The sequence below is a fragment of the Dipteris shenzhenensis genome, chromosome 18, assembly GCF_047967505.1.
Source record: "Dipteris shenzhenensis isolate YYH24624 ecotype China chromosome 18, Dip_SZ_1.0, whole genome shotgun sequence".
NCBI classification, from domain to species: Eukaryota; Viridiplantae; Streptophyta; class Polypodiopsida; order Gleicheniales; family Dipteridaceae; genus Dipteris; species Dipteris shenzhenensis.
This window is the reverse complement of record NC_141613.1, coordinates 10326730-10344819: the sequence shown is the minus strand read 5'-3', so window position 1 is coordinate 10344819 and position 18090 is coordinate 10326730. Positions and strand designations below refer to the sequence as shown.

Genomic DNA, 18090 nt, shown 5'->3' with positions numbered 1-18090 from the left:
CGATAAGTTTGTCATCGTTTACCTCGATGACATCCTCGTATTCAGCAGATCCCTACCTGAGCACAAACAACATCTTCACCAAGTTTTTGAAGTTCTCCGCGCAAATTCTCTCTACATCAACATTGAGAAGAGTGAGTTCTTCAAGCCTCTTCATGCACATACACTTTGGAGTACACACCTTTTCATGTGTGACTCTTCACTCTCTATATAAGAGAGGCCCAATTGTATGGATGACACACTACAGCTACACTACAGACACCCAAGCAATACAATTATTTCTTTGTTCTCTGCTATTTCAGTCTCTTTTCTGTTCCTTAGCATATTTCTAAATATAGTAAATCTAGGATTTCTTACACAGCCTTAGGTCAAGTCAGTAGTCAGTTCTTGTTCACTAGTACCCACTGGAGAATAGTAGGTTAAGTGTTTCCATCTTATAGTTTAGGTCTTAGCCTAGGTTAGGAGTCCCTTTAGGGTCCCCAAAGGCTGGACAGGTAAGCAGGGAAGCAGGCTGCCCAAAAACTCCCCTAGCAAATGAGCCAGGGAGGGCTTTTTATAGGCTGGTTGTAGGCCAGCCAGTCTGTAAAACAGACTGAGTCTGTAATACAGACTGAGTCTGTAAAACAGACTGAGTCAGTCTGTTTACAGACTGGGTTGGCTCAGTCCAGCGCTATAAAAGGGCCCCTTGGCTGCCCTGTTTTCCCATTCAGTTTGCTCCTGCCTTCAGTTCTCCTACAGCTCCACTTCAGCCTCCTGTGCAGCCCTTGAGATCCTCAGATCTGGCCCTGCTCTAGCCTCAGTCCCTTGGCCATCAGTTCAGCCTGATCTGAAGGTGACCACGCAGCACAACAGTCGGAGGTTTGGACCAACAAACGGAGAGAGGTTTGGACACTGTCTCCTCAGCTTTCTCAGCTCTCTTTTACAGTTTACACAGCTCACTCTCAGCTCTATTTCCGTCATCTCTCAGTTCTCTCATAGGATCTATCACTTCTAGCTTTTCACTCTCTCACTCACGCAATAACCTTGCATTCCGCTAGACAGCACAAGCCTCTTCCTTGCCTTGCAGAAGCGTCCTACATCGTCAGTGTGGACAGCATCAAGGTCTCGGTATTGGTCGGTGTTGCCTCTCAGGTCTTTGGGTCTGCTATATGTGTGCACAGTGAGCTCTTCAGAAGCGTGTTCCGTGCTCTCTTGAAGAGTGTTCTTTGTATTTCTTAGTTCTCCAAGTATAAAGCAAATTCTCCCCTGATTGGGGGAGGGGGCCCTCAGTGGGTACAGGGACCCAATCGGTTGTCGACTCTACTCTCTCTCTACCCTCATCTCCTTCCTCTCTCTATGGTAAACAACGCTCATTCCTCACTAAAGGTTTAAAGAAGGTCTTGCTGTGAATTACAAGATCAGATAACCGTTGCATGTTACACTCTGTCCAGGCTATGATGAGATCCAACAATTTGGAAATGGCTAATGATAAAGGCTATTAGAAAAACTAATCTTTTTTTTCAGTGGCATCAGCCTGTTTGAGCACAGTATCTTTTATGACATGTTATCTACTCATTGGTGTTATATCCAGAGAAAGAAATATCACATAGTTTCTTTAGCAAACTCAACATGGAGGCATTGCTTTGGGCACTTGACTAGAGAGGAGCACAGTACCTCCCCAATCTCTCAACATTTCCTTTCTCAGACTAACAATGTAAGGCATTGTTTTAGGGCTTCACACCTAGTCCGAATACATGAGTTTGGGATTTATCGATAGATTTTTGTGGCTGCTGGTGTCTGATCAATGTCACATGGGGAGGTTCTTTTTGGGATCATTCACAAGACGGCCATTTTTGTAAAAGGTGGAGCTCATTGCTGTGCAGACCCAGGAGAAGGATATTTCGAAAATTGTAATATCTCCCTCGGGAGGATTTGATATGCATGTTTAGATCTCATGGAGGATAGGGAGGTTTTTTTCGGAGGTTGTACACTCCTTGAGGGGTTAGTGGGATAGGTTCTTTGGAGATTTTTGAGGTCCACTTGGTATAGTAGGGATGATCTATGACATGTCTATATTCAGCAGACTTTGGTGTCCCCAATTCAGCCGCATGCCATTAAGATGGATTTCACAAAGAGCAGTTTCTCTGTTTGCCAGAGGATGGGTTCATTCAGCCACCAGGATACCCATGGATCCATTTCTCATGCAGTGAGGATTGCCATGGGCCAGCTCTAGACATCCTCTCATAGATTCCATATCGAAACAGGGTGGGACAGAAGAGCACGTACTCATGAGATGTCCTTGCTACTATGACTGGGAGACACCATTGCCTCTTTGAGTAGAGGTTTCAGGATACTAGCTGAGTCATTGACCAACCAGACCAGTGGTGTACCATTCTTTTTGTATTAGAGGCACAGAGTCATGCGACCTGCACTTGATAAGGAGACAGCAGCAGACTACAAATTTTTTCTTCATAGGAGAGGAGCTTACACTTAGTGAGCCCGTTCTTGACCACCTGATTTTGAGCTTGACCTTCATAATGCCATGAGTTGCAGTGCTAGGCCGCTTCATGATGCCCTCAAGGACTCTAGCTGGGACCCTAGCCAAGCCCACTCCCAGATCTGATCACTCCTTCAGGACTGTAGCTGGGTACCCTAGCCAGGCCCACTCCCAAATCTGATCATTCCCTCAAGGACTCTAGCTGGGACCCTAGCCAGGCCAACTCCCAGATCTGATCACTCATTGCAACTTTTGGGCTTAGTCTACCGGTCTCATGACAGACTGTCTCAAAGCACTCACAAGCGTGATTCACAACTTGATCACAAGACGACAGATGCAGATATCAGACATGTTTCCAAGGCTCCATGATCCTTGTCCAGCTCTTTGACACACTCCATGTTTGAGATAGACTTCCAGCTTTGTTTCTCGTGTTCGTTCTCTTTTGCTACAATGTAGGGGTGTCCTGTACATCTCTAGTTCCCCCGAATGGGGTGCATGACCCCAATGTATTTCAGATTTTGGTCGCATAGGCCTTTTTGGTCTTCTATAGACATTAATTAATCTTTCTTTCTTTCTCTCTACATGTGATTTTTCTTCAGAAAAAATATCTATGTGAACCATTTTCTGAATAAATTGTGATCCTAATTTTTTGTATTCTAAGCACTAACATCAGGTTGGTTGCTGCTGTTGGTTGTCTTTCATCATTGCAGATCTGGCAAGAGGTGGATGACAAATATGTGGCTTTTATTATTAGCTGCAGGTACTGGATACCTAACCAGATGTTGGCAGAAAGCTCACAAGTCCAAATCCGACCCTAGTAGATGCAGACATACTCCGAAAATACGTTCATCACAAAGATCTCCACCTTGCACACCAAAGCGAGGCCGGTCAATTACATCAAAGGGACACGGTCGGCGTAGACGATCCAGCTCTGTAAAAGCAGTGGGCAGGAGGCTTGTTAATGACAGAGGAGGAGCGGAGTGTATGGATTCACATCCTTGTGATCCTAGCTATAATCAGGGGATGAAATTTACTGAGGATATTCTGCTTGATGAAGAGTCATTCACCAGCTACTTCAGAGATTCTCCTGAAGAGAACCACTTTTTATGCCAACGTAGAGGTGGCAAGTTAGAGTCGCCAAATTTAAGCAGATTCTCACCAGTAAATACAATGTCAGGGACCAATAATTCTGTGACTACTGAGTGCATGCAAGACTGGTGGAAAGAACTCTCTTTAATTAATTTGAAATCCTCAGCACCTACTAGCACAACAGATTCAGGAGATATTATTGGAAGCATTATCCCTTCTTCACCTGGTACTAAGTTATCTGTCAAGAAAGTAAATGGGGCATTACAGGGACAGCCCGTAACTCTGACCAATCTACATGATATTTCTTTGGGAAAGATTCTTGAAAAGAAGGCTTCCTTTTTGGCTGACCGACATTCCTGTAAAAGACATCCTAGGGAAGGCAAGTTGTTTTCGGAAGACAATGGTTCCTGCACTTGTCCTGACCAGCACAAAGGACCGTCTCATCATCTGATCAACCAGGATTCTGTTGGTAGCATGTCAAAGAAAACAAAACTTGGGTCAAAACAGATTTCTGTGTCAGATTTGGGAGAAACTACCAACCATGTGACAGAAAATGTGATCCCATCCCAGGTAGTCACAGGATTTCTGAAGCATCAGTCAGATGCAGCATCCCCCCCAAATATTTTTGAAGTCCTAGGTCATATGAAAAGAAAACCCCCATTGCCTGATATTGATGCTAAAGAGGATCTCAAATCTGTGCATGGTTATTATATGCCAGAAAAACAGAACACTGTGATTGATAGTGAAGATAATCTTCTCTGTAGTGGCAGGACAAAAGGTTTGATGGAATTCAGAATCGTAGAAGAGCTAAAGGATAGCCTATCTAGTCATTCAGATTCAAAAGATACTGTGAAATGCTCGAACAAACAAAGAATCTCGCGGCAGGCATTTGGCTACAGAAAAAGTAGGAGCAATAATGCTGATGGTTCAGAGCTAAAGCCTGGTAGAATTTTAAGCAGATTGTTGAAAAGAGCCCATGATTTCCATCAAATGGCCTCGTCTTTTTGTGGTCACACGGATGATTCCCAACTTTGTTCTCAAAAGGGGGCCTATAGTGACCTGCAGCAGGAGGGGCAGACGAATATAAAAGCTGATCCGCCACAGCAAACCAAAACCAGAAGAATATTTTTCCCAATATCCCTCAAGGAACTCCCACCAATGAAGAACTCCTTGATATTTCCCTATAAAAACATTATTCCCAGTCCTCAGGTATTCCATTCATATCTCTTACAGGCTCTCCTTGATCCGGAGTGTCCTGTTCGACATGAATGCAACTGTATAGATGACTTCCACACTAGCAATATTTTGACTTTGAAAGAGAAAACAGATGTGAGAGAATCAATTATCACTATCGAAGATCTTTCCACATTCAATCTTGAAACAAATGGTACATCTGGTTATAAGCCACTCAAAAGCAAAGAGAATGATATTCCAAAATCTTGTAAAAGATATGAGAAAAAGGAAACAGAGTTACCCACTTTGATGCAGAATATGACACCGTCATGTGATCAACACATGGGAAGACAACGCACAAGCTCAAAAGGTAAAATATCATATATCTCATATTCATATATATATATATATTATCAGATATATCTCGTAATATATACCTTTGTAAGACTAGAATAAGTCCAATCATACAAATTTAGATTTTTTGTTGTTCTAAAATTTATATTTATATATATATATATCATAATATATATAAAAGATCATATATATATATATATATATAGAGAGAGAGAGAGAGAGAGAAGGAGCTTTAGGCACTTTTGCCACGACATTCAAAAGTCTTGAGATAAATGGTGCCAACATTGATATAACAAGATGTTCTACCCTACCGTGTTGATCGCTTGACATCACCGAACAACATCAGAAATGCTAATGATGGTCAGGTCTCTTTGGTGGTTGATTTAGTTGGGTCTAGCTCGGTAAATCAAAACAAAAAAGTTACAAGAAACATATATAGAGAAAGGTTTAACTTTTTAGCTAGGTCAAACATGAATAATCTTCATGATTTAGGGGAAGATAACATTAAATGGTATAACTTTAAGGCTTTATTAGTTAGCACTCATTATATAAATAATAACATAAGAATTCTTAATAAACTAGGACTCCTCAGAAACAACCATCTTGAAGCTTCCATTCCTATTAGTCCTATTCATACTACACAAGTATTTATGTTGTCTAGAAAATTATGTAGTAATATGCTTTATGTAGGACAAATCTATCGAACGGCTTTAACTCGTTTTCAAGAATATGTTAGGGGAAGCTAGAAAAGTTCATAGGAAGAATTTCTTGGTTGAGAATTCGAAACCCTTATATGCGGCAATGGCAAAATCTGGTTTCGAATCTTTTCATTGCTTTCCTATTGAGAGTATAGAGGGCCAATTCAATAATGCCAAGGGTTTTTACAAGGTTGATCGACCTAATTGTTTTGGATTAGAAATGTACACACTTTATTCCCAAGCGGTTTTAATTTGGAAGGAAAATCAACTCTCGTAAGAATAAAAGAACTTCTTAAAAGAACCCTATGATGTGGAGAACTCATACAAAGCCCTTTAACGTTCTTGTTTACCATCATAGTCATAGAGCTACCCTCGTATGGAAACCAAAGTTATGTTGCGAGGTGGTCTTGGCTCTCCTGCAATCTCACATGTTGTTTGTGATTTGCTTCCCACGCTTCCTCTTCCTCCTCTTTCAGTTCCTTTTACTTCCTCAGTTCCAATAGTTTTTGCTTCTCAAGACTATAAAAGAAGACTTCTTTACCTAGATAAACCAATGTCTTTGAAAATTATAATGTCAGTTCTTTTCAAACTTTCTATACACCTTGGAAAACTTCTCTTTTGAGGATTTGGATCTAAATAAGCTTCATTATATCCAACTTAAAACTTCATTGGGTTCTTTATAAAACGAAAAGCTTCTTTTCAAGGCAAAGAACTCTATTTAAATAAGGAACTCTTGATTTCTATTTTCACTTCTCCTTCGCTTGAATTTTGAAGTCTCCTAGAGTAATGGATTCTCTCCCTCGTTATGTGAGAAGAGTTTGAAAGCATTCAATAGTAGCTTGGAAGTATGTAAAAACTTTAGGACAAAAGGATTTCAACTATGGAGAGATAGGTAAAAAGCTTTCAGTGCAAACAAAATCATCTATTCTTAGAGAACCTTGTTGTTGTAAAAGTAAAAGATTTAAAAGCTTCGTTGATCTTGATGTAGGACATGTAGTCACAACGGTTGATACTTCCATTTTTCTTTCTACTACTAACGTAAGAGACCTTTTCCTAAAAAGCACAAAATTTTGATTGTTCTCTTCAAAAGAATCTTGCCTTTTAAAAGCTGGGAAGTTAAAATAAATTAGTTAGTAGAATTCCTTCCAACTTAAAATTCAACTAAATTAAATAACCCACTTAAATCATCATCTCATGTGGTAGCTGGGTGACTTTCGTGTGGAGAGAACGACACAGTACCTAGCCAAAGTCCCCCAGCTACGACACAATTGCCTCCCTTTAATTGCATGGGAAGTGAGAATTTGCCCCCATAAGACACATTAGAGCGAGTTCCTCCAATCCGGCTGGATGATGGAAACGAAGAGATGCTTCCAATGCTGAGGGGCAGAAATCCTTGTGATAGACACACCAACAGATGCGCAGGTCACCGAGGCTTTTCTCCCAAGGCATCTCCTTTGCACATGGGAGTAGGTACAGCGCTGCACTTCTCCACTACTCTCTTCAGCTCTGCCCGCATGTCCAGGGTACCTTCATGGCAGCTAGGGTAATCGCACACAGCCCTGGCTCCAGCCCTGGCTCATGGGACCAGACCTAAATCAGGATTCCTTAAATTACGCAATGAGATAGGGCATTGGCAGACCGCAAGACACATTCCTTCAGGCCATGGCCGCACCTGCACATGATGTGACTTCGGGTCAATTGAGGACGAGCACCATGCGTTACTCACCTACACCACTTTTCTGGTTTGTTTCTTGCATAGGGGAAAGTTGCTTTGAAACTAGAAGAAGTTCTCCTTTGAAACTAGAAGACCTAAATCAGGATTCCTTAAATTACGCAATGAGATAGGGCATTGGCAGACCGCAAGACACACTCCTTCAGGCCATGGCCGCACCTGCACATGATGTGACTTCGGGTCAATTGAGAACGAGCACCATGCGTTACTCACCTACACCACTTTTCTGGTTTGTTTCTTGCATAGGGGAAAGTTGCTTTGAAACTAGAAGAGTTCTCCTTGACCTCCTCAGAGTGCTCCACCACGACAGAGTGCTGGTACAGCTCCACCTCAACAAAGTTCTGGTATAGCTCCTCCTCGATAGAGTGCTCCTTCGGCACTGACCTCACGTTCTACACGACCAACACATGTGGTCCTTCGATGGGCTCTGGTCTTGATCTGCCGACAAATCAGATGACTGCTGTTTCAGAGGCCACTCCTATGGGACATTCCCATTCTGTAGATGGCCCCAGTGAGGCTACTGTTCCCGTTCATGTTGGGACCTCCATTGCTACTTATTCTGCAGTTCTGGAAGCTATTGCTAAGGAGGTTGCCTACACTTTTATTCCCCTCCCAGTGGTACTTGAGGTTACCCCCTGCTTACCTCAGGATTTTGCTCTAGATGCTGCCCCGACTCCCTCATCTGACCCTGTTGCAGATCTTTGTGGTCAGGGTTCTTATGAGCAGGTTCATCCTTAATCAGTGTCTTCCCTCCCAGATAGAGGGAGGGGGTTACAGCTACAGTCTCTCCATTTTCGACTGCAGGCATCTTGCCTACCCCGACGCCAGGCCTGAAGTTCAAGTATTCTTTTTCGGCCCTAGCAGAATTAGCGGAATTAATGGATGAGGATTTCGATTTCATGTCTTCCACCTTTTGTGTGGCAGTGGTTGGCATTCCTTTTGATCTCAGGTTGACTCCCTCCTCAGGTGGGCGGGTTCTTTCACCCGTGGATTTTCCTCTGCTTGCTTCTGTCCCTCGCTCCTTAAGCAGGAGGAGGTCTTCCCCAATTGAGGGGTTTGTTTCCGCCACTAGGTTGGTGAAGCATATTGAAAATCACTATCATTTTATATGGGTTGCATTGATGACGGCTACATTGCTCTTCAGTGTCTCAATGAGGATAATGTTGTAGATCTCTACATTGAATCTCTCTCGCAGCAACAGCAGCAGATCCATTCATATGATTTCGAGAGAAGTTAGGGATGAGGGACATTTCTACAATGTCAAGGGGGTAGTCAAATGACATTGTGACCATGTGTACACTATCCATAGGTTGCTATATCCTTTCATGGATGAATTTGTGCAACCATGGTACTTTAGGTACCCTGGGTACTTTTGAGATGTTTCCAGAGTATCACATCCATACCATTGAGAGGGGGTATGTAGGACATCTTATGTCACTGGTATGGACATGTAGGCTAGTCTAGATTTATTTCATGTATTTAGACTTATTCTTGTCATGTGACACTACGGGTCATATATATATATATGCAGTGGTCACTAGATGTATGGTGACTCATTGTGTTCATTCTTGATCCACACATTACGTGCTCTTGGTTCTCTCATGCTTGCTATGTATGCTCATGCTGCTGTTCAGTTCTCACTCTCACGTCGAGGGAGATCCAAGTGACGTCACGTTGCATCCTAGCCATGATCCGGAGGGCCCCTTGCCCAATCATTTGTGCTGCGGGGTAGCTCCACAGACAGTGCAAAATCGTCTTGAGGTTTTATCTACGCATCGATGGTACCTCCCATCCACTTGCATTTGCTCCAACCATGAGAAAATGGGAAATTTCCCATGGGCCACTATCTAGAAGAATTATGTGATCTTTTGGAGGCATGACCAAAATCAGATGATGGCCTCTTGGGGGACTGCTGCTCTACCCATTGTCACTCTCTTGAAGGACTACGGGTGGCCGGATCAGGCTAAAGACAACGACCGATGCATGTAGTTTATGAGAAAAAGGACACCTCTATAATCCTCTCCGAGTGCCTTGCTCTAAAAGGCTAAAACCACTCAATTGGATTCCACTATACCTTTTAAAGGGGTTAGCCCTCACACAACCAAAGCCGCCATTGTGAATGGTCCTTTCCCAATGTGAATGATACTGAGCCAATGGACCAACGCTTACCAAGACGACCCATTGCCTTGGTCCATTGTTGCCACTCAAGAATGTCTAGGGCCCATCCAACTCTGGGCCTCCCTCTGTCTCTTGCTCAAGAAAATCTTTGGCCCCACTCTGTAGAGCATGGGACGGAAAGAATCGAGGACTTGATGCCTATAAAAAGTATCCTCAGAGGCACCCCTACCCTAGAGAACTATCCATACAACTTGGGGGAGCTAGGACAGTGGAGGCCAACCCACCAAGACTTAGGGATGGCGGTGTCTATATCCAACGTGCTCGCACCTTCCCTCTTATGTAAGAGAGGACTCTTGCACGTGCCTTCGTGTCCCAAGAAAGACGACTCCTCTATGTTTAAAAAATACTAGCCAAGCCACTATCCCACTACACCTATCCAATGTGCGTCCATTGCCCATCCCTCTTTATCGCAGATCTCTAAATGCCAGAGAAGGGGCTGCACTTAAACTACACACAACATTGTGTGCTGTCTCGAATGAGTCCACTAGACAAGCACTACCATATCCTATGTACTCCTCATGAATAGTGACCCCTTTCTTGTGAGGGGGGCCTTTGAGAAGATTCATTGATGAGACTGATGCTATAGTCCTCCTGTGTACGGGGGTGTTCTTGAGTCGTCCTTGCCAAAGCAAGAGCTTCCAATGCTCCAAACCTAAGGTGAGAACTTGCGCTACAAGCTTGCCCAGTAAGGCTTTTCTCTACATCTCTTGATCAATGATGCTGAGTCCTCCCTTCGTTTGGGGCAAGCACACCGTCTGCCAAGCGAGCCTAGCTCTGGTGTTCCGGGTACCATCCGATCCTACCACAAGAAATTATGCACCGAGTGCCTGAACTGCCCCATTCATCCCCTGTGAAAACAAAAACAAGAGAGACTATGTACTAGGCTATGGCTAGGAAGACTTGGTGAAAATGCCAAGTGCTTGAGCTGTCCCATATATCCCTTGTGAAAACACCAAAAAGAGACTATGTACTAGGCCATGGCTAGGGGGACCTAGTTGTCATGAGGGTGTGTCGTGCTAAAGAGAGTTTGGTCGAGCTCCAATACAATAGTTTGTGCCGCACAGTCTCTAGCACCAGGGCTATCTATTGCTTAGCTGATGTGTTGATGCCCACTTGATAGCCTAAGTTATGCGCTTTCTAACCCCGCAGCGGCGGGATCCAATATAGTAGTTTGTGACGCGCACTCTCTAGCATTGAGGCTATTTGTTGCTCAAATGAAATGTTGATGCCCACCTGACAGCCTGATGCTTTCTCGCTTTGCAGCTGGAGCGGAAATCCAAGAGAGTCCTTCCAATCCAAGATCTCCTAGATCTTTTTAGTCGCTGTATGAGGAAGCCAACTGATTTGGTCCATTTAATCCTAGCCTCGGATTCTTGAGAGTACACCTCTAAGGCACCCAAACTCCCCCTAGACTCTCTGTAGTACTTTCCACAAAAGGGGCCATATCATCTGCAAACTCAGACTTGAGCAACTCGTCCTCCTATCAAATTGGGAGATGCAACCTTGAGAGGCCTGCCAAACCTGAGAACGGAGAAAACAGCCTAGATCCTATGCCACAAAAAGGAATAGAATGGAGCAAGGGGAAAGCCTTGGAGCACTAGGTGGAAAAGAGAAAAGGCCTCCCTTGTATGACGGTGCCACTGACAGATATCTAAATAATCTTCCCTTCTCAGGATCATACAAATCCAGCCCCAACTGAGCGGCTAGGGAGCAATCCTGGGTCGAAGATCTTTTGGAAGGCCAACCGTAGTAGTAAGGGAGCATGAATGCACTCTCAAAAGCACGTGAAGAACAGCGTCCCCGGCCATCCTTTCCTGGGCACCTTTGCGGTGGCAGGGCCCTAAGGGCCTCCAAGATCTCCTCATATGTGGACAGGGAGTCCATCTGCCTATTAAAGTATAGGGTGACCATTGGAGGAACGTGCATCCAAACTAGCTCTTGCGTTGCAAGAACCTGAGGGGATGACCCCTCCGATTGAACTCTTCAACTTGAGAAAGAAAGAAAGAAAGAAAGAAAGCTCGTTATAGTATTTGGAAGACCACAGGAGGCTAAAGAAAACCAGATGTAATAAAACAAAGGGTGGAGCCATTAAAGCGGGAATCCACACTCAAGACTGATATCTGAAACCGGCAAAAGAACAGGTAGAGAGATACACCGTGATGTTTGTGCAGGAGGGTGTACATAGCATATCATAGCAGCCTGTAAGAGAGTCATGGAAGATCTCTACTGAGGAACCAGGGGATCATCTATCCACCTAGGTGTTGGATGGTCTATATGCTGTCTGTTGGACCAAGGGCACAAGTTGGCAGAGGATAGAGGAAATAATCTCGGCAAACAATGGATTTGGCGAAGGTTTGCATCGCCGAAGAATGAAGTCATGTGACAGGACACTGCTGGTGATTAGCCTGAGTAGCCTACCTGTTCCCTCTTCCTCCTCTATGGTCTTCAAGATATAGCTTGCTGCCTGGCAAGCACCACCTTCATTCCCATCGCGTATCTTCTCAAGTTAGAGAGTGAGGGGAAATATGCAGTCCGCATGTGTGAGTCAACCAGCTGACGGGTCTGTCGTGTTGTGAGGGAGAAAAGTAGATATTACTTGCGAGGGGAAGGAGATACTAACCTGATATCCACTTGGCGTACGAGAGGAAATTCTTGGCCATATATTGTGATTTTCAAAACCAACATGTGTATAAAGTTTGACTTTGTTACAAAAAGAAATCTTGACATGATTACAAATCTGCTATATTTCTCCATAGAAAAAATGCCAACATCAAACTTGCCTCCCATATGGGTGAGGATGCAGGGGTCTTCGCGGGCGGCCTCTACCAAGGGGGCGGTATTTCTCAGGTAATGGAGTGGCTTCCCTTTTTTCTTGGAGTCACCTACAAGGTTAAGATGGCATTTTCAGTCTCAACCTTGGTTGTTTGATTGCTCTATTTAGGCGTTCATTTTTGGTGAATCTAGGGTGTATTTCATGTACTGCATGATGTTTTTCTCTCTTGAGTTTTTTCAAGGAGGGTCTTTCATACTCAGTAGAAGTTGTTTTGTTGAAAAAAAAAACTAAAAAAACTTGTCCCCTACAGTTCTCTTGACCTACTTAACCTATCGGTGTTCCTTGATCCTAGGCTACTAGCCCGACTGTAAGTTCTTTGTTTTTTTTTTTTCGCGTATGAAGTTATTCTAAGGTTGCATAATTCTGCATCAGAGGCAACTTAATGTAAGTAAGAACCATGGTTGCACAACACTTGACCCTTAGGTCAAAGCAACTATGTTTGCATGCTTGAGAGAGGTTAAGATACCACAAATGCCGGTGGAAAGAGGATTCCAGGTTTGTAAGGCACCACTTTTGTCCGAGGCTTCCATAGAGTCTGGTAGTCAAGCCAGTCCCCTCTACAAGACAGTCAATGAAGCAATAGAAAAGCAGCATATGAGGCTCGAAATGCCAAGCCATACCGAGTGAATTAGCCAACAGTCCATAAGCAACGGCATAGGCTCTTATCCTAGTGCGAAGTCCAGGAAGGCCCATGGTCTGAATTCTGTTCCCAACTGAGACATACCCTGGAATTCTCAAAGCTTAGCCGTGGAGATGACACAGGATTCCCAAAGACGGTTGGAGGCTGATATGTAGAGGAATATTATGTACAGTTCATACCCCCATTTAGTTGAGATCGAAATGGTATATGAATTAAGGGGGCAAGGATTAAAAGAATTCGTACAATTGGGGGGACTTCTACAATTGTTTACAATCCAATAGCTCTAGTGGGAGGGCCCATTATAAGGGAATATACAGGTGGTCCCAGTATACCTAATCAGACAAAATAGAGCTACATCAAATCTTGGAACTAATCTGACTCTACTTCATTGATACAAATATAAAAAAGTACCTCAGCATTAAACATTGTCTAGCTTTTTTTGTTAGGAGTATGTATTTGTGAAGAACACAACAGAAGCTATGAAGACCATCATCAAGATTATGTGTCCTTCTTAGCCATATCTCAGTTGGGAATGGAGATAGCATGGATCATGTGATAATCTATTCTCATTGTACTATTTGCTCTTTACAAAAGAACGGAGCTCTCAATAGTTGCATTGAGTGCTCTCGTTCTTGCAAGGGTGCTTGTTCTTGCAGGAGTTTTAGTGTCCATTATTTCCATATCATCAAATACTCGGGCTCTCAGCTGTTGTATTCAATGGTCTTGTTGTTGCAGAAGATTCAGTGTTTGGTTTTGGGATGGGAATTGGTATCATGTTCATGATTGCTAGCAGCAGGAATGAATTTGAACATTTGGGCAAGCTACTGAAGGAAACAGAGGCATTGGTTCATGATTTGAAAAACCAACTTCACTTAGGCATTGCACGGGCTATGCCAACGTCATCAAACATAGGGTTTCACGATGAAGAGCATGATGAAGAGACACTTTCAGATTCCAACCTGGACGTTGAGAAACATCCAATTGCAGCTGTCTCATGTACAAGTGACATTGAAAAGAGCCCTCTTGAACTATTCAGGACTGCAAACCAGAATTTGCAAGGTATTATTACAGAGGAGCATATGCACGGGGAAGGTCACCTGGCTGATCTGGAAGCTGAACTTGAAGCAGAATTGCAACGCCTGGAACTCGATGTGTGTAGTACAGGAGCCATACACCAAAGAAATCAGGTGGAATTTGAAGAGGTAATCCTTCAAAGTGTCATCATTTGCATGAATCATTCCCTTGGTTTTATTGTTCTTGTTTTCACACCTTTTCTGCGTACTCAAAAGCTTTGTTTGAAGATAAAGGCAAAAATCAAAGAAACCCCTTCAAAATGCCATGGAAATATGATGATGTGACAATGATTGACAAGGACTTTTTCTTCTTTTTTTTTCACGAAAAGATGCAACATTGATTAGGAAGTCCTAAAGGAGTCCCTCTATTCTCAGTTTTGTACAGTATTACTGCAATGCATTTCATCTGTTCTAGGTTATGATCTCGCATCTCCTTTACTGTAGAACAAGATGCAGGCTTCAACTGCTTTTCCTATTATATCTCACACTTTCGGGTTTCATTTGAAACCACACACTGAAGAATATACGTCACTTAAACTTTAATGAGCATGATCTTGTCGTAAAGGCATCTGTTTACTTCTGTTTCTAGATGCTGTATCCAGAGTTGCTCTCGAGTCCCCTACATATATACCAGTGGCTATAAAGGGTGTGATGATCTTCAACAAATCTTTTGCATGGTCTAACCATCATGAATGATCCCCAGCAATAAGATGTGCATGAGGTGTTCCAAAAGGTGAACTGGATATGATCTCGTAAAGATTAATGCGTATACAAAGGGAAGCATGGTCAGCAAGGGAGGATCAGACTAGAAAAAGGGCCTCATAATTGCAGATTAACGTTTCGATACATTCCTTAACCATGAGGGATAAAGGTGGTAAAGAACAGTCTTTAGGGTCCTCAGCACCACTGGACAGCCCTTAGATCCTCCTCTCCAATTGATGAGCACCTATTGTCAACCATGTGATGGATCTCCATCGTCCCTTATGTTAAGGGACATTTAAATCATTACCACGTACAGTCCTTGGTGGTTTCCACTCCTAGGATGATGGCACTTGGAGCCATTGGGCTCACGATATAGGGGGAAAAGCAAGTCGTGTTGGCTAGAAGACATCAACGCCCTTGGATATCTCAAAACTTCAAGGTTTTTGGGTTGATGTTTTATGAGATGCCATATGCACCCCCCATTATTGCCTATCCTTATGACCTAATTAACATCAAATAAAAATAATCTTGCAGCAATGTAGAATGGTAATTTCAGTACGTTTGATAAATTCATCTAATGGAGGGATAGAATATGGTCTCTCTTTCCCCACTGTTGAGGTCCATTATCCTTTCTGGCTGCTTCTAGTTTGTGAATGCCCAATAACTCTTTTAGAACCATGCATAAGGCCTTGAGCTATCAAGCCCTTTTGAATCCACATCTTCACCTTGGTAGAACATATTTACTATTAAAACTATATCCACTTTTAAAATAGTTCTTTGTTAATTCCAATCTTCCCATGGTAAACGATGGAAATCCAGCCACGAAGAATAACTTGAGGCATCGAAAATGTTATTTTGCAAGCTTCAATTGTAATGTCAGAAGTTGTAGGCCATCCTATGGTGGTTCTAGTGATGCCCTATAGGCCATGGTATGTGCCTTGTAGGCATAAATAAAGACACTTAATAGTGTTAGTGTCTTTTAGGCCACATAGGACACTTAGTCCTATGTGACACCTAGGACACTTAGTCCTAGGTCTAGGTACTTGTACCTTGTACTCCTTTGTTTTTGATTATCTAATCCAAGTTTAACGTGACGGCTAAGGCTTGTGCTACGTTTTGCTATCTGTACTCTCTTTCTCTCAAGCGATCCTACAGTGGTATCAGAGCTAGTTTTGACTTGTCTTCCTGCCCCCGGACTCCCTGCATCACCTTCCGTATAGACTTTCACACAGGCCCGTACTGCACCATACATCTTCCGTACAAGCGTACGGAAGGTCTCGTGCAGTCCGTACGTACTTGCGCCATACATCCTGTTTGAGTTTCGTACAATGTACCTGAGCAGCCGTACAGAGGTGAACTGCATCGCCGTACTCGTCAATACGTTTCCGTACAGGTATCGAACATGCATTCATACAGATTCGTACTTGCCATCGTACTTGCGCAGTACAGCTCCGTATGTGAGCAGGTGTACAACTCCATACTTGCCTTGCATACTTGTCAGTATTGCAAGCCGTACATGCACGTGGGAGCGTACCATTGTACATGTACCAGCTCTGTACTTCAACCGTACATCGTACGGTGCACTTGATCTGTACAGTTACTGTACACTGTACTTGAGCTGTCCGTACAGCGAGTACATCTTTCAAGGTCCCCGTACAGGTGGTTGCACGTGCAAGGTTACATTTTGGTGGGGCTTTCAATTCATTTCAGCTTCTTTGGTTGCAAATTCCTGCAAGAACATTGGGGCTTTGGACATCTTATACACTAGAACAGTTCTAAAGATTGCTGATTTGCAGCAGATTTTTGACATGTCAGACATGGCGGCTCCATTATTATTTGGGCATTCAGTTTGCTCATGTTGAGGGGGGTATCATGATGTCTCAGTCCAAGTATATTGGACAGCTCCTTGATCGTTTTCAGTTTGAGGATTGCAAGCCAATCTCTACTCCAGTGGACCTTGGCTTCAAATTCTCAGCTCATGATGGGAGCCCACCATGCGATATCACTCTTTATCAGCAGGCTGTTGGATGCCTTATTTATTTATGTCACACCAAACCTGACTTGCAGTATGCAATATCTCAGCTCAGCAGATTCATGCACATGCCCAGTTCATAGCATTGGCAGGCAGTGAAGAGAGTCTTCAGATATCTCAGAGGCACTTAGGATTTAGCCCTCTTCTATGGTGATCAGGGTTCACTTACCATGCATGCTTACACGGATAGTGACTGGGCAGGATGTTCCGACACCAGAGTGTCACATACTGGCAATTGTGTTTTGCTTGGCAATTCATGTATCTCTTGGCTCAGCAAGAAGCAACCAATAGTTGCCACGTCTAGCTGTGAGGCTGAGTACAGGGCAGCTTTCACCGCTACAGTAGAGTGTGTTTGGCTTCGACAGTTACTTACAGATCTTGGTATTCGCTAGACATCCTCCACTATTGTCTACACTGACAGCCAGAGTGCTTTGGCCATTGCGCGTAACCCAGTGTTTCATGCGCGTACCAAGCATATTGAAGTTCACTGTCATTATGTTCGGGAGCGGTTGTCAGCAGGAGACATAGAGTTGTCCTATCTTCCCATAGAGGACAACATAGCAGATATGTTTACAAAGGCACTTCCTCGTCCCAAGTTCGAAGTCTTTCGACAGGCTTTACACTTGGTTCCCTTTGTTACATGATCTGACATCCCTTGTACATTCATAGGTGGCTATATCCTTTTGGATGAACATGTGCCACCATGACCAGAAAATACCATTCTGAGACGTTTCCAGAGTACTTCAGCCCATCCCATGGAGGGGGGTTTGTAGGCCATCCTCTGGTGGTTCTAGTGATGCCCTATAGGCCATGGTATGTGCCTTGTAGGCATAAATAAAGACACTTATAGTGTTAGTGTCTTTTAGGCCACATAGGACACTTAGTCCTAGGTCTAGGTACTTGTACCTTGTACTCCTTTGTTTTTGATTATCTAATCCAAGTTTAACACGATGGCTAAGGCTTGTGCTAGGTTTTGCTATCTGTACTCTCTATCTCTCAAGCGATCCTACAGAAGTCAAAATATAATCCATTGGCCTCACGAGAAATGCCAATGTCATCAAACCCTCAAAGAATTATCTAACCAGTCCTATGGTCTAGTGAGAAATTCCCAAG

At 43.4% G+C, this 18090-nt stretch overlaps 1 protein-coding gene across 1 annotated transcript in view; it reads left to right on the top strand.

Annotated features, from left to right (window-relative positions):
- LOC147890784 (uncharacterized) overlaps positions 1-18090 on the top strand; it is a 50423-nt gene that overhangs the window by 12328 nt on the left and 20005 nt on the right. Inside the window, exons 2-3 of the mRNA XM_087389636.1 lie at positions 3184-5105; positions 13906-14372. Coding sequence (XP_087245762.1) covers positions 3200-5105; positions 13906-14372 — 2373 coding nt within the window. The 5' untranslated portion in view covers positions 3184-3199. The remainder of the gene's footprint in view (positions 1-3183; positions 5106-13905; positions 14373-18090) is intronic.